Source organism: Eublepharis macularius, chromosome 2 (assembly GCF_028583425.1).
Source record: "Eublepharis macularius isolate TG4126 chromosome 2, MPM_Emac_v1.0, whole genome shotgun sequence".
In the NCBI taxonomy this organism is placed as follows: domain Eukaryota; kingdom Metazoa; phylum Chordata; class Lepidosauria; order Squamata; family Eublepharidae; genus Eublepharis; species Eublepharis macularius.
This window is the reverse complement of record NC_072791.1, coordinates 203,517,339-203,543,215: the sequence shown is the minus strand read 5'-3', so window position 1 is coordinate 203,543,215 and position 25,877 is coordinate 203,517,339. Positions and strand designations below refer to the sequence as shown.

The window sequence follows — 25,877 nt, the reverse complement described above, 5'->3', positions numbered from 1 at the left end:
CTGTGGACAGGACCATTTAGGGGGTGCTCAATAGGTTTTCTCAGTTGCATTTTTTTCAAGAAAGTAATTTGTATAAAACTATGCCCCTCTTGAGGTCTGTGCCCAAGGCGGCTGCCTAGTTGGTCTAATGGTAGCACCAGCCCTGTCTATAGTTATGGCAAAAAGAAGTTGGGAAAGGGGACAGCGATGGAGATAAGTGTCACCACTGATCTCTATCCTTTGGTGCTACACCTCTGAAGATGCCAGCCACAGCTGCTGGCGAAACATCAGGAACTACAATGCCAAGACCATGGCAATACAGCCCGGAAAACCCACAACAACCACCATTCTCCGGCCGTGAAAGCCTTCGACAATACAAAGGGGACAGCCTTGTCTAGTTCCCCTTGCTATATGGATATCTATCAAATGTACATTGCTGGTCCTAACTGTAGCTTTTGTAGAAAGATAATGGCATTTTAGAATTGGTCGCCAAAACCCATTTTTGAAGTAAAAGTTTTAGATATGGTATTTCCACTTAATTGAATGCCTTCTCTATATCAAAGGCCAGAAGTAATGCAGGGATTTTGTATGCTTCACAGAAATTAATTATAGTTAAAGTGTTACGTGTATTGTCAATAAGATTCCTTATTGGCATAAAGCCAGTCTGGTCAAGGTGAATGTAGTTGGTTATTTAAATTTAGACAATCTTTTGGCAAATATGCTGGTAAAGATCTTTTGCTCTTGATTCAGTAAGGGTATTGGTTGCGAAGATTTAGTATTTGTAATATGGTTGTCCTTTTTTTGGAGTAACTACTATTTTAGCCTCTGACTCAGATAGAGGGATACTATCTCCTAACATAACAGAGTTGCATGTGGCAGTTAGTGGAGTTGAAAGTAGGTGAATGTATTTTTTTGTAAAAATTTAGCAGGGAATCCATCCCTGTCTGAACCTTTGTTATTTTTTTCAAGGATTTGATAGTGACTGTAACATCTTCTGTTGTGATTGGTTGGTCAAGATATTGTTTATGTTCTTGTGAGTTTTTTTGCAAATAATTTCCTGTGACGATAAATAATTTAAAATATGATTAGTGTCAGGATTGTCTGATGTACAAATGGTTTGGTAGTATTTACAGAATTAGTTTGAGTTTTTCTTGGGTGCCTTTAATAGCTTGTATAGAATGTGAGGAGTTTTTTTCCTTTAATTTTCAAGCAAGTAAGTTTATAGATTGGGTGGCCTTTTTTGTGTTCATCTTCTAGTTTTCTTATTCTAGATATCATTTCATTTCTAATGTTTTCTTTTTGCTCTTCATGACAGGAGGCAATGGAGATGAATTTCCCTCCAAGTACCACTTCCATAGCATCCTACACGTGGATTTGAGGAATGCCACATAGTTTGTTTCTATTGTTTAATTTCTAAAGAGACTTCAGAAGAAAATAATTTGTTAAATACAAGTGATTTATTTAGTTTTCAATTTGTTTGATATCATTTATTCTCAGTGTACATTCTGTCCAAGCATAGTCTGTCCACAACTTGTCACCAATCCTTGATGTAAGAGTTTGACTAATTAATTTAGGAGATAAGAATATGTAATTTAGAAGATAAGAATATGTAATTAATCTTTGTGTATATATTGTGGATAGAAGAGAAGTATGTATAGTCTGTTACCAGTGGGTTTTGAAGATGTCACTAGATCAATAGATAAAGCCTAAGAGCCATTAATTGATCTTAGCAGCTTAGTAACTGTATTAACTGTATTGTTAATTTTAATTGCTTTGACACAATAAGAAGTAAAATTTAAAAGTTCATTCAGAGAGGAGTGATACAAATGTTTACTGCTGCTGACACATTGATTTACCCATGCTGAACGAAAGCAGAATTGAAAGCCAAGAGAATCGTGCACTCTGCATGAAGACAGCTCACCAGGTTGTTTTGATCTACAAGCAGCTCTCCACACTGAAAGCAGTGAAAGCAGCTTTCTCAGTAAACATGCTTTGCGGTATTATCCAATACAATTTTTAAAGTTTGTATATGTACACTCACACATTATGCAATGCATTTATATTTTGTATCACTTTCATATTTATCAAAATACTTAATTTCACAGGTCAAGGGATGGTGTCATGGAAATATAAATAATAATAATAACTGTGCTTATATACCGCTCTTCTACACATATTAGCGCCTCACCCAGAGCAGTGAACAAGTTAGTGTTATTCTTATCCCCACAATGGAGCTGGGGCTGAGAGGAGTGGCTGACCCAAGGCCACCTACTGAGCTCATGTCAGTAGTGGGATTCAAACCAGTAGACTGCTGATTATGGTTTAGAACACATACTTAGTGAAACATATGCATTCTAAATAACGCTGTATGAACTTCACTGTAGTTCTTTTTCTAGTATGGTGTATAACTGGTGCTTCTTTATCTTTGACAGCCAATTAAAAATAGTGAACAGTATCAAATACATGTTCTTTAATTGTTAGCAGAGACCAAGGATGATCTGGTCATGTAACGTTTCCTGTCATTTTTACTATCCATATCTCTTATCTTGCAGCTGGGCATAGTTGTACTTTTGGCTAGGTAGAATGTTACATGATTGGAAATAGTAAATAGTGGTTTGATATTTATCTATGTTATCATATGAAAAGATGTTAGATTTCTGCATAAGATAATATATAAAAATGGTAATCCAAATAGCAGATCAGGGTTTTGGCCAAAAGAAATCTCATGAAGATCTAGGCAGGAAACTTACCCTTGTAATATGTGCTACGGTAACTTGAACGCATTTCATCGTTAATCTGACTGAGTTAGATTTCATTAAGAAATGTTAGGAAACTTAATTCTTGTTGTGTTTATCTGTTCTATTTTTCCGTTTCATTTAAATGAAAATTTATATTTTGATACCTCACTTAATGAAAACAACTAGTGTTTGTTAATGAAAGAAGCCATTAAACTCTTAGGAGGAGTCTGTCTCCTGGTTGGGAGAGTGCAAAAAAAAAACATACATCCCATTTATTTTGTACTGAAAAACAGTTTCTCTAAAACAGAGAAATGTTTTTTCAGTTCTCACTTGAAGGTTTCAAGCTGCTCAGGATTTAAGATAAAACCTTCAACCCATCTCTACCGAGTATTTAATACTTTTTACTTAATGTTTAAAAGTTATGTTTAATATTTATGCCTAATATGATTATAGAAGCAATACTGTTTGAATTATCTATATACTTATTTGAGATGGATTGTTAGTAAATTTACAATTTTATGAAATATTTACCATTGTATAACATTACAACTTTGTACCACAGAAGTTTTGTTTGTAGAAGAGGTTGCCAAAAATAAAATCCCCCATCCGGGGCGAGGGGCGAGGGGCGAGGGGCGAGGGGCGAGGGGCGAGGGGCGAGGGGCGAGGGGCGAGGGGCGAGGGGCGAGGGGCGAGGGGCGAGGGGCGAGGGGCGAGGGGCGAGAAGACGAAAGACGAAAGACGAAAGACGAAAGACGAAAGACGAAAGACGAAAGACGAAAGACGAAAGACAAAGACGAAAGACAAAGACGAAAGACAAAGACGAAAGACAAAGACAGCCAGGCCCCCGGGGGTCGCGGCTGCGCCGCTCCCCCCGACGCCCCCCGCCCCGCCTGCGGCGGGCCGGGGGCCCCCGGGGGTCGCGGCTGCGCCGCTCCCCCCGACGCCCCCCGCCCCGCCTGCGGCGGGCCGGGGGCCCCCGGGGGTCGCGGCTGCGCCGCTCCCCCCGACGCCCCCCGCCCCGCCTGCGGCGGGCCGGGGGCCCCCGGGGGTCGCGGCTGCGCCGCTCCCCCGACGCCCCCCGCCCCGCCACATCCATTTGCCAAAGCGCATTGGGCCCTAGGTCACGAGGGTTGACCCCCCCCTTCAGGGACGTGAGAAAAGCCAGCACAGTGCGGGCACGCTGATACAATGGCTTGGGCTTCTGATAGAGGAATATTAAAGAACTGAGCGAGGCCTTTGGCATTCTGGTGAAAAAATTGATGACTGGAGATGGGATCAGAAAACAGAGAATGGACAGCAGTATCAGCACGAGCATTGCCTTCTGATAAAGGTCCAGGCAAGGAGGTATGACTTCGAATATGGGCACCATGAAAGGGACAAGAACGCTGTTCAAGGAGAGATTTTAGAGTGAGGAACAGAGCCAAAAGATTAGAATCGATGCGGGGAGCCAGATAAACACCAGGAAGACAGCTGATTAGCTTACAAACATAGTGGGAGTCAGAGATGAGATTAAATGGCTGCTGGGCAAAGGTGTGAAATGCAAGGATAGCAGCAGCGAGCTCCGCTCGCTGGGGAGAGGCCTGGTTGGCAGAATATTTAGTAATCCAGCGACCTTCGCTCTGAAAAACAATGGGCTCAAAAGACTGGTATGGAAAGAAAAATAAGGTTCCACCCAATTAAGGGTGCCGAGGAGCTGCTGCAAAGCTACAAGTGTGAGGGGCTGTCCTGTTCAAGTTGGGCTGGTAGGTGTTGGTTGTACACCCTGACGTAGAGCGGCAACAAGCAAAAAGGCTTGATGAGAGGAACTTCCTATATCTTGGCAAGCTCTAATCATGTCTGCCAACTCCGGGTTGTTCCCCAGACCGGTGATAACCCTTCGGCACTCAGAGGTAGCATTTTCTTTAGCTAACTTAAGTAACAGCTCCTCTTGAGCGTCAGCGTTATCAACTTGACGCCTGAGGGCTTCCTGCAGGCGATTAACAAAGTCTGTGTAAGGCTCTGTGGCTTTTTGGCGAACGCTGGAAAAGGTTTGCGAGGGTTTGCCAGAGGAGGGGACACGCTGAAAAGCGCGAAAGGCACAATTTGAAGAAACCTCCAGAGTGGCAGCAGGCAAGACTATCTGATGATTGGTGTCACTAAAATTTCCTGCCCCATAGAGTTGCTCAGCAGTGTAAGCGCCACCAGAATTGGCGCCTCTTAGTAAACACTGCTGGCGGAACTCACTTTCCCAAACCACATATTGTGCAGGAGTTAAAAGCATGCGAATCGTGGTTTTCCAATCCTCTGGGACTAGAGTATGATTACACATGACAGCCTCAAGCATACCCTGCACATAACTGCTCTGCAATCCCGTATCTCAAATCGCTTTCCTTAACGCAGTAAGAACAGGATAAGAGAGAGGCTTATACTCCACAATCTGGCGACCCTGAGCATCAACCTGGTCAGTAACGTGAACTGGGCAGATAGAAAGCATTTCAGTTAATTCTGCCACATCCTCAGATTTCGCCTGCCTGAGTTCTCGTTCCAGTACCTCCCTCACCAGCCGCCCTGGGACCCCTCCCGCGGAAGGTGGAGGATTAAAATCCTTACCGGGAGGTGCAGAGGGTTTTGGAGGGGAGGGAGAGCTGAGCGGTGCTGGAGGAAGCAATTGCACCTCAGCATACTCCGGTGGACATTCCTTAGACAATTGAGCAATTGGAACGGGTGTAAACTTCTCCACTGCATGCCTGCATTGATACCAGGTATGCAACAATTCTACATGAGCTCGTGGCGGGGCATGGAGAACCCGGCCGATTTTCTCCCAGTCCTTGAGGCGGAGAGACCCCTCCTCAGGATACCAGGGGCAGAGCTTAGTAAGCTCCTGAACCAAGGAGCGAAGTTGACTAGAAGTCACGGACCCGCCGGACTTCTGAACCAGGAACTGGTGTTCCTCAATATGCCTGCGCTGGGCATGTGAAAATTGTCCTCCCATACTCACCAATGAAGGGGTCACTGAGACAGCGACGAAGGAGTGCACTCAAAGGGGCCTATGCCAGGCGTTGGTGAGCGGGTGTCCCTGTTCGGCTGCGCCACTTGTAGGAATGACACGACACAGGGTTGTGATTCTGAGCATCAGTCTGCGAAGGCTAGTCTCCCCTAGCCAGGCAGTGGCTCCTTTATTTAAGCACAGCATGCATACACAAGGACTGATGACCAAGGAAATAATGTTTATCTGTGCTGGCATCCAGTTAACCAGTTACTGACCTGGACGGCTGGAACTGCACGTTGCCTTGTTAAGCATTTACGAGGAGAGGGGAGCAGAGTGCCCTTTCGATCAGGGTAGGCTTTCCTATCCGCTGACCTAAGGACCCACACTTGTGGGGGACAGTCTCTGGAGTTCAGGGGTATGTGATTTGGGGTGATCCAAAGATTATTTAGGGTTGCAGGGGCATTATAATTTCACCATTTCCTTATTCAAAAAAAGTCTAATATTGGGTGCTTGGAAGCAGGCCACATTCGAGGCCTTAGGTCCAGAACCAGAGACTGGATCAGCACCAGCACATGTCCTCTTGTGGGGGACAGGCTCTGGAGTTCAGGGGTATGTGATTTGAGGTGATCCAAAGATTATTTGGGGTTGCAGGGGGCTTATAATTTCACCATTTCCTTATTCAAAAAAAGTCTAATATTGGGTGCTTGGAAGCAGGCCACATGCGAGGCCTTAGGTCCAAAACCAGAGCCTGGATTAGCACCAGCATATGTCCTCTTGTGGGGGACAGTCTCTGGAGTTCAGGGGTGTGTGATTTGGGGTGATCCAAAGATTATTTGGGGTTGCAGGGGCCTTATATTTTCACCAGTTCCATAGTCAAAGCCATGTGGAATAATGGGTGCTTGGAAGCAGGCCACTTGCAAATCCTTAGGTCCAGAACTAGAGACTGGATCAGCACCAGCACATGTCCTCTTGTGGGGGACAGGCTCTGGAGTTCAGGGGTATGTGATTTGGGGTGATCCAAAGAGTAGAGCTTTTCAGTTTTCCCACAATATTTTTCTTTGGCTTTGCGAATAACGAATAAGGAATAAGGAAGTGCGAATAAGGAACTGGGAATAAGTAACCAACTTCAGCTTTGTATAAAATTCACAGATGACAGGTCCTTCAATGGCTGCTAGGCTAGCCCTGATGACTAAAGAGAATTTCCTTATTCAGAGGAAGCAAATTGATGAATACCAATTCTAGGAAGCAGCATCAGGGGAAGATCAGGGGAAGACCTTGGCTGTTGTGCCTTGTTTGCCGGCCTTCCAGGACAACTAATTGACTGCTGGGTGAAACCTGTAGGGCTCTTACATTCTTTCAGATGTCTGAAGAGGTGTGGGTGAGTGGGGGGGGGGGATCTCCCAATGAAGAGTTCTGGATTACCTGCAAATTTGCACATTGTTTTACATTATTTTTAGTAGGTATTAATAAAAGGTATTATATAGCTTTTCTCCTTAAAGACTAAGAAATGTATTGTTTGCTATAGCACAAGCTTTTGATAGTTTTATTGAGTCCTTGGGTACTTAGGCCTCTGTTGCCTCCCTCCCCATAAGGCAACTTGGCATCACACCCTCCTCTTCTGCAGTCTGAAAAGGGGCAAGACAGATCCCATTCGGCTTTTGCAGCAAAAACAGTGCCTGAAAAGACCAATAGAGTTTGTGGCCCAGAGGTGGGTTCAAGATAATCCATTCTGTTATGTTCTTGTCCAGCCCTTCCTTCCACTGAGCACAAAGTGGCATTCAAGGATCATACTTCATCTTTTTTTATCTTCACAAGTGCCCTGCCCTGAGAGAAAGTGGTCCAAGGTCACCCAGTGGGCTTCTTCAGGGCAGAGTGGGGATTTGAATCTGGATCTCCACAGTCCTAGTCTGATATATTCCAACCACTGAATTACATTGTCAAGACAGGGCACGCAGCCATAAAACTCACCCAGCCAATCATTTCCCTGCAGCCTATCCTACCTCACAAAGTTGTTGTGAAGGGGTGTGTGAACCACTCTGAGATCCCTGTGTAATAGAGTTGCCATCTCCAAGTTGGGAAATGTCAGGAGATTTGGGGTGTGTGTGTGTGTGAGAGAGAGAGAGAGAGAGAGAGAGAGAAACCTGGAGATGGCAGGGGTTGGGGAGGAAAGGTCCTCAGCATGGTATAATTGTGTACAGTCCACTCTCCAAAACAGCCTGGAGATCAGTTGTAATTCCGAGATCTCCAGCCACCACCTGGAGGCTGGCAACCGAACTATGTAACAAGGATTCACAACACAATCCTAAACCGTTCATGATTGCACTGTGAACAGTTCAGTCCTCGGAAAAGGGATCTTATTGGCTTGGGCGCGAAACAATCGCCTCTCCCCTTCTCCTAGATTATCTGTTGAAAGCGCGAGGATTCTCTCTGCAGCTTCGATAGCGGCTTTTTTTGAATCTGGCAAGCTTGTCTAAGACAAGGCGATGGCCCGCCCCCGTGGCCGTAGAGGACACCAATCAGCAATTAGAGTGGCAGGCGTGCTGTCCTATGATTGGGTAGCTCTCATTGTGACGCAACTCTCCCCTTCGCCTTGGCCGCACCTGTCGCTCGATGCAGCGAAGTCGTGTTCAGGCGACCGCCGCCAGTCCGAGCCGGGTCGGTTAGGAAGAAGTTTTAGGGCTGGGCTTTGGGAAGAGGCTGAGCCAGGGGGCCTTAACTTCGGCGGCAGGTAGGCGACGAAGGAAGATGAAGGTTATTTAGATGGTGCGAGAGCCCTGTTTTCATCGTGTGATGCGTAAAGTTCCTAGATCTTAATAATGGTTGAATATTTTTGAATTATTTGAATAATAATTCATTTGGAATATCCTGAATCATTTTAATAATTCAGTTTACTTGATTAATAATTCAACTTATTTCCAGCCCAACTCACTAAAGCTAATGGATATCCCCAGTTCTGATTTACAATGCAATCCTAAGCAGAGTTACTCTGCTTGAAATCAATGGGCTTAGACTGGAGTTACTCTGTTTAGGATTGCACTGCAAATGTCGGATGCTTGCCTGTTCACACATCTCATTCTCTTTTAAATTTATCTCTCCACTCGTCTTTTTCTTATTTAACTGGATGACTGCTCAGCTGGGAATTTCATATACTTTGGTTTATAGTGAAGTACTAAGCACTGTTTATAGCCTGCCCTTTTCCCAAGGAGTTCAAAGGAGCGTGGGGTAATTCCTGTTGTCTTCCTCACAACAGTCCTGTGAAGTAGGTTAGGCTGAGAGAGAGAGAGAGAGAGAGAGAGAAATTGGCCCAAGGTAGGATTGCCAACCTCCAGGAGGTGGCTGATCTCCAGGTGAACCGTTCAATTCATCTGGAGAAAATGGCTGCTTTGGAGGGTGGACTCTATGGCATTATACCCCACTGAAGGCCTTCTCCACAAACCTGCTCTCTCCAGACCCCACTCCCCAAATCTCCAGGAATTTCCCAACCTGAACTTGGCAACCCTTGTTGAAGGTCACCCGGTGAGGTTCATGTCCCCTGTAGGGATTTGAACCCGAGGGTCTCTTCTCCAAGATGCTAACTGCTACTGTACCCTGGCACTTAACATGGGGTCAGTTTTGCCTGGGAAGCTGAACAAATGAAGATAGTTTCGGGTAGGTAACCATGTTGGTCTGCAGTAGAACAGCAGGATATGAGTCCAGCGGTACCTTAGAGACCAACAAGATTTGTCAAGGGTATAAGCTTTCGAGGGTCAAAGCTCCCTTCTTCAAATACCATTGTTGAAGAAGGGAGCTTTGACTCTCAAAAGCTTATACCCTTGAAAAAGCTTGTCGGTCTCTAAGGTACCGCTCGACTCATATCCTGCTAAACAAATGAAGCTGAGATTCTCCTATTTGACTCTCAAGGGTTGGGAGAATTCAGCAAAGCTGGCAGAATTTAAGCTATTGTATATAAATTTAATGTCAAGCCTCATTTACCCTTGACAATGTCGGTCACACAAGGAGATTTCACAATTAACTTTTCTTGTTGGTGTGCAAAGTATAATAGAATGCGGCCTTGGGCATTTTATAGGAAGAACATGGCATATTAGTTTTGAGTTTTTAAATAAATAAAATCCCTGTAAAGAAAACATGGAACAAGCTGTCCCTCTCCTTCCATTTGTGGAGAGAAAAAGAAGCCATTATTTATTAGAGGGAGCTCTGTTACTTTTGGTTTCATATTATTCCACGGTCTCAAATAGAGATGCTTCCTTTGGCCATTTCATCCTCTTCTACACAATGGTGCATCTGCTGCTGGAAACTCTGACTGGGCATCCAGCTCCTAAACACATTTGCTTAAAACTTAGGTCAGTCCTTATAAAATCAGCAGGGGTCATTTCGTAGAAAAAAGAGCTGGAGGAACTCATTAGCACAACTCATTAGCACAACTCATTAGCATATGCCATACCCCTTGCCATCACTGGAAGTGTGTCATTAGCAGAGCTGATTTGCATATGTCACACATGCCTGACATCACCTATCCTGGCTGTTTTGGACCCAATCCTGGCCATTCAGGGCCGAAATTGGGCCCAAAATGGCAAAAAGGGGATGAAAATGGTCAGGATCGGGCTGCTGCTGATCAGGAGAGTGATCCATCACCCATCAGAGGCCCAATCCGGGCCATTTCGGCCCCAATCCAGGCCGAAACGGGCCCAAAATGGCTGAGAGTCAGGTGGGTGGGGCCACCTGACATGTGACCTCTGTGGGGAACTACCGGAACTGTGTTCCTGTGCGTTTCCCCTCAAAATGAGCCCTGAAAATCAGTGATGCAAGTCAATGTGTTTAGGACCACAGGTATAAACTGTACTTAATTTCTTCTCATAAATTCTGCTTATGCCACCTGAACACCTAACTTGTTACTTGTGTCTTCCTCAAGTTGTACTTGAATATGTTTGTTTCCCTCCCTATAGTTTGTTTATGTAACAGCTGAGTACAGATTAAGTTAAGACTGAAGAGAGTGCAGACGGTTTTCTTTGCGGCAAGGAGAGCTCTGCTTTCCCTGTACTGACATCAGTGGCTTCCACATGGGTTATCTGCCCTGACTTCAGTGCTTCTGGGAAGTGGGTTTCTTCTTGCGTCCCCAAGAATTATGGTGCATTTGTGCACCCCCAGGGCTCTCCCCAGCATTCCTCCCATCTTTCTCAAACCTGCTTTGGGGGAGATCGCAGAAAAGTCTGGACGGCTCCTGTGTGGGTGGAAAAATATGGATTTTGTGGCCCATGTAGAAGCTGTTTTCCACGGTCGTGTGCCCCCCCCCCACTGCACCATTTCCTGCCACTGGGGGGATTTTATTTTTTTAAAATAGCTCTAAAATATTGTTATATTGATATACCATGGTAATAATAGGTTGTCTGAATCCTCAGCTTTCATTTTAAGAGCCCCTTCCCTTGTAGAAATAAGGAAAAGGGCATATATTTGTAACGAAACTGAAAGTTGAGAATTCAGAGAACCTGATACACCTGTTGTTACAACAGTATAATACTATAACAATAGTCTAGCACTGTTTTTTTAAAAAATTGCAAATGCCCTGGTGACCCCAAGGAGGGGTGTGACCTCTCCTGGGGGATTGGGGCAGGGAAAATGTAGGAAACCTGCCAGGTAGAAGCTCTGTTGCTGCTGCACTTTATCAACATGAGCACCTACAGCGGGGAAGCCACAAAATCCCCTCCCCTGTGGAAGAAATCATTGTGTACCTGGTTCTAGAGTGAAAGCTGAACGGTACTATCCTCTGGCTGCTGTCTGTGGCTTGATTTGGTGTTTCCTCAAAGTACCTGCTTAAAAGGCTATACAGAGCTTGATTTTTAAAGCTTTTTAAAAAGGTTTTTGCCCACTCTTGTTTGTACATCTGTTCCAAATATCTGTTCCCGCCATTGAGCAGAGCCCAGGTCTTTTCCATTGTGGTTCCCACACTGAGCAATGGGCTTTCTAATGAAGCGAGGGGAGCCGTACTGTTGGAAATGTTTAGGAGTCATTGTAAGGCATGCTTGTTTGCCAGGGCTTTTGAGGGTGTATGAACATGCCATCTTTTGTGTGCGTATGGGGTGGGGGGCGGTTCTGTGCGACTTTATCTGGTTTTAAACTGTAAAGTTTTAATTACCATTTGTAAGTTGCATTGAGCCAAGAGGAAAGGAGGGGTATAAATTTTTAAATAAATAAATAGCTTTGCAATTGATTCAAAGACCAGCCGATTAGCCCTGTGCTAGTCTGGCATTGAGAGAGGAGGAGGAGAAAACCTCGTGAATGGCTTTGCAAAGCTTAGCTGGCTTCTCAAAGTCAGAAAAAAGGGTACTTCTAAACCTGCAGAGAGGATGTTTATGATGCTTGCACAATGGCACAGAGTTAGTCTCCACACCAGCTTTGCTCATGACAATGTGTACATCTGCCTGGAGCCAATAAAATTCTCATTACTTTTTCATCTTTTATTCATTTAATGTACATTATTATTAATGTATGTTCATTATTATTAATGTATATTCATATTGCTTGTATCTCAAAGTCAACAAATCGCAAATCCCAACTGGTATTGTTCTGATACAGCAGAATTGGAGAAAAAGTATAGCGAACAGTATATCAGACAGAATTTTGTTAAAGCATTTATTCTGTGTTCTTAATACGATATGTAAAGCCTACTAGCCAGTAGCGTTTTGGCCAAGGAATATTTCTCTTAGTATTTCTGCCCCCTGCTCAACTATCACTGTAAAAAAAATTGAAAAAATGCCAGCAATGATGTTCCACTTATATAAATAAGAGGCTGCATTCCTAAGTATGTAGATATGCGGCATGACTCATTTAAATCATTGAGACTTTCATCTGACTCAGCAGGAAATGTTGAGCTATCTAGGAGCACTTCTACAATTTTTCAAAGGTCTGGGAGAGTTTAGCAAAATCTGCACTCGCTTCCGCGATATTTCCTCTGCTTTAAATATAAAACAGGATGTTTCGTATTAAACTCTTACTTTTCCAAGTGCTCTTTTATGTTAGGGTTTACTATTTCCTATCATTCTAATTCCAGCTAGAGAGTGGAGCGCTGCGTTCACCTTCCTTAGAGGGTGAATGTCGACTGCTCATTGTTGCCATTCCTAGTCTATCTGCAAGCCGCTTTAGATGCTTTTGCGTACTGATAATTAAATGCATGTCTTTGTGTGTATGCGTGTGTGTGTGTGTGTGTGTGTGTGTGTGTGAGTGTGTAAAGCTGGAACATGGTACAAGTATAGCACTCACAATTCAGTCATTTGTGCCAGCATATCTGCCAGAGTCACCCATGCGACTGTATTATGAAGTCCCATGTTTGTGATACTACTCTATTCCCATTCTCATGGTGACCTGGAGTGGTCACCGTGTTCGTTTGCTGCAGCAAAAAGAAACAGAAGGGCTTGTGGCACCTTCACGGCCAACGTGGTTTTATTTCTAGTATATGCTTTTGTGACCTAGAGCCCACTTGGTCAACCACCTGTTGTGGATCATTAGGCAGACACAGATATAAGGGAAGTTGCGAAGGAAGGGGAAAAAATGAAAACAGTAAGTATCAAAGGGCTATAGAATTAGGCATATGACAGGATCCAGTGATTTTTATTTTGTTTTAAGGAAAATTACTTGGAGAAGGGGTAATTTGGAGCATAAAAGTGGCTAGGAGAACGGGGAAGAGATTGAGCATCCTCTCCGTCTGTGCTATATCTTCAGTCCAAATCTTCTCAACCTGAAGCTCTTTTATCATAAATCAATAGCCACTGAGATTCTGTTATGACTATTTAATGTATAATATGTAGTTAGGCCTTTGTATCCATCACCAGTAACTTGCTTTTAATTACTATTTGTGCCGTTCACCCAAGCCTTGTAAAGTTAAATTCCATTATAAAGACACAAGGATAGACCTTTATATACTGCTAGAAGACCAGGTGCCAGAATGGTCATTTTGAAGCACTGATTTTCCTCTGGAATGCTTGCATAGTATGGCAGCTTTTGTTGGAAGATTCAGCGCTGTTCCTTTCCTCAGGTTTCAGAGGGGCACAAACCAAAGAGTTAGAAAGATAGAGAGGTCAGGGCACTCTGTTTACTGTTCTGACTGTCCCTTGATATGTAGATTGCCTATCTCAGGATTTCTTTCTCCTGAATTCCTCCCTCTCACTTCTTCTCTCCTAGACATTGTTCCAAGCAACGTCTCTCTCTTTCTCCTCCCTCCATCTTGGCAGCATGGATGCAGGCCTTGTCCTAGCGTCCAAGTCTAGACTAGATAGGTAGTTAGGATCTGTCTCTCCTCCTTTCCTATCAGAGTATGGAGTTCCTACAATAAAGAACTCTTACTTCTTTTCTAAATATAAAGCAAGTGTACGATTCATTTTTTTCTCTCCTGCACACACACCAGCCAGCAGAACGATCACACAACCACCTATAATCACGCTTCCTGTGCCAAATGACTCTGCTAATGGCCCAAACATGGAATCCTTTAATTAGGTTGCTGAGGCCTAGATAATGATTTATTTATCAGCTTTTCATGGTAAGCGATATAGTACTGACTGAACAGAACTGTTAATAGTTAGAATTTCTCTTTTAAAGAAGATATTTATGCTTACATTAGCAACCTGTTTGGATTGGTTTTGTTTAAACACTTAGCACCTATGGATGCATGTGTGCATATACACACACACAGAGAGTCCCTTGCTTGTGGACAAATTGATAGGCCCATGGCATTGATTTTCCTGCCTAAAAGAAGGTAGATAGGCACTTGTGGCTTCTTAAAAAATCTATTAAAATTAAAAAGAATAAATAAATTAGCATTCAAGTCCCTTCCATGCTTATCCAGAATTGTCCCACTGTGTGTTTTGCTACCCTTGTCAGTTTTCATAGGATTAAAGGTAAAGGGAGTCCCCTGTGCAAGCACCAAGTCATTGCTGACCCAGGGGGGGACGTCGCATCACGACGATTTCTCGACAGACTTTTTGGATTACCATCTATATAATTTAGAGCAGTGGCTCTCAGCCTTTCAGACGTTATATCCCACAAATCAGCAAACCTGGATCTTACCATAATAGAAGCAAAAAATGACTTTTCTTGAGAAGGACTTTTATATGTTTGTAGGCATATTTTTAAAAATATAGTTTGCATATATGATAAATTTTAAGGACACTAAAAATTACAGTAGTATTGTGGGAAGTAAATGGATAATCCCTGCCAGGTAGGGTCAGCAGGAGTAGCACATTAAAAACCCTTGGTGGTGGGCACGGAGACTATTAGGAGAAACATGTTACTACTACCTGCATGGCTAAAGGTCACAGATGGATAATCCCTGGTAGGTAGATTTAGAAGGAGACCGCACATCACACTCGGAGATGTACGTGGGAATTGAGGGAAGAATGAATTCTCAGTAATAACTACTGGAGGTACATGTACAAATGGTTGAGAACCATTGACTTAGAACATACAAGACTGCATGTTTGGATTTTTTCTTGTTCACATGTATCAACAATGGCACTTTCAGTGTACCATTAAGTTCCGTATCACCACCACTACAGAATTAGTGGTGTACCGGTTGAGAGTGCGGGACTCTAATCTGGAGAACCAGGTTTGATTCCTCACTCTTCCACTTGAAGCCAGCTGGGTGACCTTGGGTAAGTCACAGCTCCTAGCTCTCTCAGCCCCACCCACCTCACAGGGTGTTTTGTTGTGGGGATAATCAGGGTCTTTTTTCTGGGAAAAGAGGTGGTGGAACTCAGGACTGCACAATGATGTCACTTTGGGTCAGCTGGAACAAGGGGAGAGTTTTTAAAAGTTTAAATCGCCCATGGTGAAAATAGTCACATGGCTGGTGGCCCCGCCCCCTGATCTCCAGACAGAGGGGAGTTTAGATTGCCTTCCACACCATGGCACAGAGGGCAATCTAAACTCCCCTCTGTCTGGAGATCAGGGGGGCGGGGCCACTGGCCATGTGACCATTTTCAAGAGGTGTCGGAACTCCGTTCCACTGCGTTTCAGGTGAAGAAAAGCCCTGGGGATAATAATAACATACTTTGTAAACCGCTCTGAGTGGGTGTTAAGTCATCCTGTAGGGCGGTATATAAATAGAATATTATTATTTATTTATTTTACTCATTATTTATATCATATTTGTATTCCGCCCTCCCCGCAAGCGGGCTCAGGGCGGATAACAACCTTAAAATCATTTAAAAACATATTAAAACATCATATAAAAATAGCACTCTTTGCCTGGTGGCAGCAATACAACTATTAGCAAGCAATACAGCAGTACAACTAGATATTGCAGCACAGTAACAGCAGCTGAAAAACAATGGGATACCATAAACAGGGATGGTGAAACAGATGCAGAAAGAAAACGTATTAATGTATTTTATTTACTTCATTTTTACTCTACCTTTCTCACCAATGAGACTCAGAGTGGTTTATGTCGTTCTCTTTGCCTTCATTTTATCCTTACAACAACCCTGTGAGATAGGTTAGGCTTTGAGTGTGTGACTGGGGCCCCCAGAGGATTGATTGATTTTGGGTCTGTGTGACTGGGCCCAGATCACCCAGCAAGCAGCCATAGGAATTGGAACCTGGGTCTCCTAGATTCTAGTTTGACACTCTAACCTCTACCTGAAGAGAATCACTTTACATGCTCCAGAATTTAATTTCTGTCTGTTTCCTCTTCACAGAACACTATGGGTGATGTTGAAAAGGGTAAAAAGCTGTTTGTTCAAAAATGTTCTCAGTGCCATACAGTAGAAAAAGGTGGAAAACACAAGACGGGCCCAAATCTTTGGGGTCTCCTAGGCCGTAAAACGGGACAAGCTGCTGGATTTTCTTATTCAGATGCCAACAAGAATAAAGGTAAAAACCAAGGAGTGTCTTTTTCCTCTTCTCAGTAAATAACTTGGATCCAAAGTTATAAAAGGGAAAACGTCACTTGGAGAAGATGTCACAGGGGCTCTGGGAGATGTACTCTGGAAAGGTTCTCCTGATTTATCTAGAGAATATCCGCAAAGCAGGCTTAGTATAAGCAAATGTTTCGGTAGAAAATGTACACCTGTGATTTTACTTTAATAACTGGCGCATTATAAGATTTATGGTCCATTCATGCATCACGCCGATTGAGAAGCTCGCAGGATCAATCTCAAGGGCCATGGTGCATTACGCAGGGTCTGGCTGCGTCAGAGCTGAGAACTGGCCACAGCATCAGTGCAGCTGTGGCATTTTAGGATCTGATTGACTTGGTGCATTTTCCAACAACCTGATCATTCCAAAAAGGCTAAAGGCAGGCTGGCTACATCCTCTGCCCTCTGACCCCCTCCTTTCCTTTTTACCTCTTCCTAATATCCCCTCAGAGAGTTTAGATGATCCCGAGGTCCCACAACTGTCCTGGCAGCCTGAGGCTAGGGCACACTTCCTGGCTGCGGTTTCAAGTTTGCTTGGGGGGCTTTCTGGATTGTTTGGCGTGCATTCCCAATATTATTTTAGCAAATCGTTATTATCGCCTGTGAGGAAAACCTAAAAATTGTGCAGAAGAATTGTATAACCTGAACTCCTGTTGCTTGCACGGTTATATGAAAGTACAGTTTAAAGTGATAGAATATTTTATTTAAATGTGGATAAGAGGATGTACAGTATATATTTGATATTTAGCATTCTATCTCCACATTCTAAATGGATACAGGCTGCTTTCACACATGTTGGATAATGCACTTTCGATACTCTTTAGTGACAATTTGGAACTGGATCTTTAATGTGCGAACCGAAAACTCCACTTCCAAAGGATTGCTAAAGTGCACTGAAAGTGCATTATCCAATGTGTGTGGAAACAGCCACAGTCTATCAGCATCCCATGGTATAGAGCCAAATATATATGTAATAAGAACTAGAGTACACCAATATGGATGGGAGTTGTAGAATGCTTTATAAAAAATCAACCCGAATATTACAATCAGTAATACCCAAATATGGAAACAAGCGCTGCCAACTGAGCCCCTGGAAAAAAATCCCTTCGGCATCATACTATCTAGCCTGTGATTCTAGATGTAATAGAATATATTCTGTATTTAAAAGGTAATAGTAATGCTTTATATAATAAAGTATTTTATTTAAAAAAAAGAAAAAGGTAATAGTAATACCAATCTGTAAGGAAAATTAATTGAAAAGGTTTCCAGAGTGCATAGAACCTTTAATGAAGTGTATGTTGTTTCTCAGTTTTGGCACTAATTTTGTTTAGGTTTAGAAAAATAATGTTAATAGGTAAATCCTCAGTGTTTTTAAAAGGAGATAAATTAACCGAAGTCTAATTGTGTTATTATTAGAAGAAACTTACATAATATACATCTAGGTCATGTTTCACGTACAGAATCTTGCTAAAATATTCACCACATGAATTCTAACTAGATAATTCAAATATGAATCTAAAGTAAATAGAAGCATTATATTTGTGTTAAATATTAAATATGTTCAAACAGTAATGAAACTGGATTTTCTTTGACATTTCTTTCTGATCCTCTTTTTTAACCTTTAAAATTTAAAACAGAATCTGCTTGAGCTTATTTTCATATATATATGTGAATCAATAGATTTTGATTTTATAAGATAGTACAGAGTCCAGTAGCACCTTTAAGACTAACCAACTCATTACCAGAAGTAACTGCCTTCACCCAGCCTGGACACTCCACCTCTTTCATGACTTTTGCAACTGAGAGCCAAGCCACAAGTGACGCCTGACACAGCTTGGACACTTGTCAGCTTCCCTCAAGTTTTGATGGGAAATATAGGCATCCTGGTTTGCAGCTGTAATGGAGAGCCAACCTGCAAAACCAGGATGCCTACATTTCCCATCAAAACTTGAGGTAAGCTGACAAGTGTCCAACCTGTGTCAGGCGTCACTTGTGGCTTGGCTCTGATTTGCATTTGCATGGCCCTCACTCCCTGCATCCCCCCCCCTCCCCTCATCTCCTCTGGCCAGTTTCTTCATGCCTTCCATGCATCTGACAAAGAGAGCTGTGGTTCTCAGAAACTTATGCTACAAAAAAGTTGGTTAGTCTTCAAGGTGCTACTGGACTCTTTACTGTTTTGCAACTACAGACTAACACGGCGAACTTCTCAAGATCTATGATTTTATAAGGATACACTTAGGTGTAGCTGAAACAGTAATGAAATGAGAGATTTTTCATTACTCTCTAAATTCTTCCAGGTATTGTCTGGAGTGAAAATACACTGATGGAATATTTGGAGAACCCAAAGAAATACATTCCTGGAACTAAAATGATTTTTGCTGGTATTAAAAAGAAGACTGACAGAGCAGATCTTATTGCATATTTGAAAAAAGCAACTTCTTCATGAAATATTATTACAGCTTTTGTGATAACATAATTTCCAGTTTTATGCAGCAACCAGTGTTTCATTATTGTGCTACCATTTCATTAGATATTAGCTAAGAAACATCAAATAAAAGTTGATCTTTTCCAATACGTTAGTCACCTAAAAAAACAAGAGGTACCATTGTCATTTTTAAATATATTTATTCAAAAAAGGTATACGTGTTTTAAAAAGGTATTTCAGTAAAAAACAGAACAGACTTTTTAATGAAGTTGCTTTGTAACTGTGTAAGTAAGTGGCTAACTTTGGCTTGTCATTACTTAACTGTGGCTTGTCGTTACTTAAAGAAGCCGTAGATTGTTCCTGGCTTCCCTTCTTCCCCCGCACACTGCAATTCCTTCTCTCCTTTTTCTGTTTTGAGCAAACCATAGTAAATTGGGGTTGTGCAAGTCAGAGTTTCCCTGGAACGTCTTGCTTCAAGACAATATAATTTTTGTGTTGTAATGCCAACTTGTTTTCTGCCAAAACAGGAAGGGAATTACAAGATGTCAGGAGCGGGGAAGCAAGGAAGCTTGCTTTTAATAAGGTTTGGGGTCGATTGTGAAACATGGAGTGGTGGTTCTTTGGAGCCAGCAATATAACCCCACAAAGGGTAAACACTGGCTGCCTTCAGATTTCACAATAACAGACCTATGTCTAGTCTGCAAAACTTGTAACAGACCACAGTTTGTTCATAAATCCCAGTTAGTCTGCAGCTTGCCTTCTTTTCTGCCTCCCGGCAGAATCTTCAAATGCTCTTCTTTCCCTGACCTGGGTCCTGTCAAAGCTTCACATATGCAGCCCACTCTCTATTGGCTGCAATAAATGGGCACGGGGGGGGGGAGAAGCCTAGGGGCCAGCCTCCTGCCCTCCTCAGTCCCTGCCCCCTTTTCTATCTGGGTGCTTCACTGAATTACTGAATGCATCAATCCTGGGACAAAATCTTCTACAGGCCTCACCCCTCCTTTTCATCTCCGGATCATTGGCCCCCCTTCTCTGTTCAGCCATTTTGGTGCATTCCCCAAATGGTGCTCTGAAACAAAATGAATTTTTTTACAGCTGTGCCCCTGATCTTCTAGCTGTTTCCCTACCTTTTTAACTCTCCCCTCCACCAGGGGAGGCTGAAGTACATTCCTGCTTACTGTAACCAGAAAGGAGACATGGAGGAAAATAATGGGAGTACAAAGCACCCTTCGTATGCAGTTGGAGTGACCATCTGTGGTCACTGCAGAGGGGCACAGCTATTGGATAAACTGGGATTTCTGCACTTCAAGATCACAACAAACCTGTCAGGGCCTGCCAGTTAGATCCCTAGTTACTTCACTGAAGACACTCGTCCAGTTAAAGGTTCTTTATTAGAGATCCATCAGTATCAGTGCACTCAGACTACAGCATTGGCAGAAGTGACGTAAAGGGGTAAAGCAATGTTAGTTATAGGGCAAGGTTCCCGCCCTGGAGAAGGACTGTTAGAATTTAGGTGCGCAGGGCCTAGAAGGTTGGATGGGGTAGGGGAGGGGAAGACAAGGATGAGCTCATTTCATGTCTCAGGGAGATACCGCTCCGACCAGCACTCCAAGGACACTTTCCCATGCCAGTTGAGAACGTGAAAGTAGCCACCTGCAAGATAAGCAATTCCCAGCTACACAGACAGCTACACAGATATTTCTTTACACATTCTCAGAGGCTCAGAATACGATACAGAGTATAATAGACACACAAGGCAGATAAGCACGGCGCATCTGACAAACTTAGTATGTCAAACTGGTACATAGACAGTTTTACCATGAGGTCTGAATGCAACCACAACTTCCAGGAGCTCAACAATTTTTTGCTGCCTGTCTGTTGTTATAAAAATGGGGGGAGGGTTGATGTCAAGCATCTGGCAGGCTGTTTCCAGCTCAGATTGTGCAGGGCTGCCTTAGAGTATTGTTGGCCTTGTGAGAAGTGCGTCTACAATTCAGTTGTAATGTTTTATTCAGGCCAAATGTTCAGTGGTATCAAGGGGAGAAGGCAGGGCTCAGCACGCTGCAGAACTGTGCCAAAGTAACAACAACAACAATCTGACAACTACGATTAGGTTGAAGTAAGTCAAGATCAAAGCCCGTTAGATACGTATAGAATTCTGGTCCAATGTTGCATCTTAACTGCAGCTGTGCTAGATGGAATATTGGAAAACTAGAGTCGAACCTATTCATAATTAATTGCAAAAGTTAGCTCGGTTCTTCAAACTTTCCAATGGATTAAAATGTCAGTATCCCCATATTTCTATAACCACTTCTAGCTAAACCAGGATATGTTCATTTTTTACTGACATTTGGCAATGGCCGTTGGTATTCTGGAAAACATGCGAATGGTTGGCTCTCTGGCTCCTGTAGTTTTTATGCACATTGTAGCCACTGCTGGTCCAAGACTGGGTTTGGGGTTTCTTTTGATGCAATGCCATAGTGCTTTTTTCAGTGCTGAATAAATGTGCCTTTCTAGCAGAAAGCTTGACTTACTTGGCCCAAGACATATTCTGGAGATTCCTGATGGAATGTATTGAAACTAAACCGGTTTTGGTGTGGTCGGTATAGCTTGGGAGACCACAGGAGGAGACTAGGAAGCCTGAATAGCTTGAGGAAAGGGCCACACACACCCTGCCTATGGAGGGAGGACTAGCTGGTTGTAGCAGCTGTGAGTGACTCACCCAGAACCAACTCCACTGTGTGTGATGTGACTCATCTTCCCTGTCTTATCCTGCACATGGTGGCCTGAGGCGAGTCTCATTTTTGCATGGGGCCACTGTGGGCAAAGTTAGAGTCTCACAGAGGGCTGGAATGGCCCTGGCAGGGGGTGGTCCCCAGGCCATAGGCCCACAGGGACTTTTCCCAGTAGCCATCATGGTCAAGAGAGCATTAAAGGAGGCTGTGGTGCGGCCCCTCCTGAAAAACCATCACTAGACCCCGCCAACCCGCTCAGTTACCTCCCAGTCTCGAACCTCCCGTTTCTGGGTAAGGCGATTGAGCAGGCGGTGGAGAAACAATTGCAGAATTTCCTGAAGGAGACCTCGGCTCTAGATCCCTTCCAGTCCGGCTTTTGCCCAGGACACGAGGTGGAGACATTGCTAGTCGCCCTCACAGACGATCTCCGCAGACATCTGGATCAAGGTGGATCGGCACTGTTGATTTTATTAGATCTCTCAGCAGCGTTCGATACGGTCGATTATGACCTCTTGACCCAACGCCTCGCCGATGTGGGAATTCAGGGGACAGCGTTACAGTGGCTAGCCTCCTTTCTCCAAAATCGGGGACAGAGGGTGGCATTGGGGGAGAAGTTATCCCGTAGGCCACTAGTATGTGGTGTGCTGCAGGGAGCAATACTCTCCCCATTATTATTTAATATCTATATGCACCCCCTCGCCCAGTTGGTGTGAAGCTTCGGGCTGGGGTGTCACCAATATGCTGATGACACCCAGCTGTATCTGTTGTTGGACGGACAGCCTGGATCGGCCCTGGATGTCCTGGAGCGTGATTTTGAAGCTGTGGCTGGATGGTTGAGGCAAAGTTGGCTGAAATTGAACCCTGCGAAGATGGAGATCCTGCACTTGAGCAGTGGAAACGTGGAGTCGGTACGTTTCCACGGCTTCCTACACTCGATGGGGCAGTCGTTAAAGTTAGGAACCTGGGGGTGATCCTGGATTCCTCCTTGACAATGGAGGATCAGGTCACTGCAACTGCCAGGTCTTGTTTCTGTTATCTTCGACAGACCAGGCAGCTTGCCCCTTATCTCTCATCCCGTGACTTGACTACAGTGGTCCAAGCAATGGTCACCTCTAGGCTGGACTACTGTAACACACTCTATGCTGGGCTTCCCCTGTATCTGATCTGGCGGTTACAGCTGGTACAGAATGCAGTGGTGTGGGTCTTCACTGGAACGCCGATGCGTGTGCATATAACGCTGGTATTGCATCAGCTGCACTGGTTGCCGGTGGAGTACCAAATCAGGTTCAAGGTTTTGGTACTAACCTATAAAGCCCTATACGGACTGAGACCTGTGTATCTATGGGACCGCCTCTCTCCATATGAACCCCAGAGGACTCTTCGCTCTAGCGATAAGCATCTATTAAAGATTCCTGTCCCTACGGAGGCCTGCCTGGCATTGACCAGGGCCAGGGCTTTTTCAGTCCTGGCCCCAGCCTGGTGGAACGCTCTGTCTAATGAGACCAGGGCCTGGCGAGATTTATTAGCATTTTGCCGGGCCTGTAAGATGGAGCTGTTCCGCCAGGCATATGGGTGATGCCAGGCGGTGCCCCCTAGCTGGGGGAGCACAGTATATGCCCTCTCTACTAGTGACACCTCCATCTCTCATACATCCCTGGCAAAATACTCTGGAGATGGCTAAATAGGGGGTCGTCTGGATTATATGCCGCTGTGTTCACATACATACACACACACATATATATTTGTGTGTATGTGTGTGAATATGTTTACATGTATTTTAATCTATGTATTGGGAAGTTTTATGATTTTAAATTGTATATATGATGAAATATGTTTTTAAACTTGGTTGTGATCCGCCCTGAGCCTGCTGATGTGGGGAGGGCAGAATATAAATTAAATATAAATAAAATAATAAATAAATAAAATTCACCCCAGGAGACTACATCACAGCTCCAAATGTGTTATCTTGGGCACTGCAGTGAAAGGAAGACTATAAATATAAATAAAAGAATACAGTTATATTAAAAAAGGATGTTTGGATGTTCTTGGGGCATTATGACAGGGACTATACTTCGTCTATTAACAAACTAGCAGGCAGTTTCTTGCTCCTTGTGTCAGTCTGGGAACTAGTGTAGAAAGGGTGCAACCAGGGCTTTTTTTTCAGCTGGAACGCGGTGGAATGGAATTCCGGAACGGCGTGGAAGGTAATCTCAACTCCCCTCTGTCTGGAGATCAGTGGTCAGGGCCACCAGCCATGTGACCATTTTCTCCAAGGGCAACCCACTGAGTTCCACCACCTCTTTTCCCAGAAAAAAAACCCTGGGTGCAACTGATGGGTAACAAGTGGCCCATGTTTGGAGGGATATACTGTACAGTCTCATTCATATTTACTCTGAAATTCAGGCAGACTTATCCCCGAGTAAGTATTAAAAACAAAGTGTATAGGATGGTAGCCTTAGGACTGATACACCCAAATCCCAAACAAATTGGAATTGTGTGGATGGGACTGCTTTAATGTATACACCTTGAGGATACAAACCTTGTTTTCTTTGATAGCCTATATACATTAGGGGAAATTACCTTAGAAGAGAACACCACAAACTTCAGTGAAGTTCTATTGTTGGGGTGGTACTTGTCCAACGGTTGTGCCCCTATATGTAGCAGTCAACTGCTGTCCAATATAATGTCCTTGTCCAAGTGACCATACAAGAGTCAAATGACTTCAGTTTTGTCTCTGAGAAGACTTAGAGAAGATTGTGTTTTTTAGGGTAGCTTTGGAGTTGGATTTACAATTCACGGATGGATTTTGTTGGTGGTGGTGTTGTATGTGATGCTCAGACAATATTTACAAACACACATCCAAAGCATGAGTGATAATAACCACTTCAAATGTGCCCATGTATGCCAGAACCTAGCCTTATGCAGAATTAGGCCCTGCTAAGTCCTTGAGATGACTTGATTTGCTTACGTCTGCACAGGATCACGATCTTAAGCTTTATATCATTAAGTTTACTGCTGTTGGACTCATTTGTGGGATTTAAACCAATACTCACTACATGCATAAAATATCTTGTACAACTAGACTGGGCATGGATAGCAAAGTTTTGACAAAAGTTCCAACAAAGGTGGAACTGGACTGAATAAAAAGAAACCATAAATATGACATACTTGTTTATCTTATTGTGTAAATAAAGCTATGCATACATACCAGGAAATAAATTCCTCTGAAATCAGTAGGCTTTTCTTCCCAGTAAATATAGGTAGGATATGGCTGCACAGCATTCATTGACTAACTGAATAAAGCTATTGTCAAACTGTGTTATGAAGGGGCTGAATGCATCATAAGCTGCCCTGTTAGGGTTCAGTCCAATTGTTGCTGAGGATGGGGAAACCTCTATCCCTGTTCACAAGGTACTGTGAATGCAAGTACAATTCCTGTAGAGTGTAGACTTGATATTTTCTTTATACACTGGGTGATGCTCATGCAACTCATGTGCAGATGCAAAAGAGCACACAGCATACCCAGGGAAAGCCTGCTGTAAACTGTCTTGAACATATTACCTGCTTGAAGCGAAGACCCGCACAGTTATAAACCAAATTGCCTTCTGCCTCCACCCCACCCAGCTTCTTTGCTTGAGGTCTCTGGTGCAACCGCTTCACAAGCGACTCCTCCTAAGGGGGGCACAGCAACCTGGGCTGTCCTTGCAACCTAACACATTTACATGCAGGGACAGGAGAGCAGAGAGCCAAGGACGCCTGCCTGCTTGCATCAGCGCCGGCGCCTTGGAAGCCCCCCGCGGAGAGACAAGGGCGGAGGCCCGGAGTGCTGAATTTACGAGTTCGAAGCCAGGCGCCGGCGGCTCAGGCAGTGCAGCCCCAGCCGCTGGCGGAGCAGCAAACGCGGCGTCTCTCCCTGCAGAGGCAGCCCCAGAACGTGCCCAGCGCTGCTGTGAAATTGATCAGGAACAGGCCCGGGGGAATCCCGCCGGAGTGACGCAAGCAGAGGCGCTTCTCTCCCCGGCCCCGTGCCAGGCTGGCACGGCGTTTGCCAAGACCCCCGTTGGCGCGTTCGGGGCTGCTGCCCCCCCCCATTGGAGACGCACTGAAATCCAGCAGCAAGATCCGGGCCCA

General features: G+C 44.0%; 1 protein-coding gene across 1 annotated transcript; it reads left to right on the top strand.

Annotated features, from left to right (window-relative positions):
* The first annotated feature begins 16,373 nt into the window (after nt 1-16,373).
* Nucleotides 16,374-19,032, top strand: LOC129324533 (cytochrome c, somatic-like). The gene is made up of 2 exons (XM_054971840.1): nt 16,374-16,542; nt 18,884-19,032. The coding sequence occupies exons 1-2, from the start codon at nt 16,374-16,376 to the stop codon at nt 19,030-19,032; spliced, it is 318 nt and encodes a 105-aa protein (XP_054827815.1).
* The last annotated feature ends 6,845 nt before the right edge of the window (nt 19,033-25,877 follow it).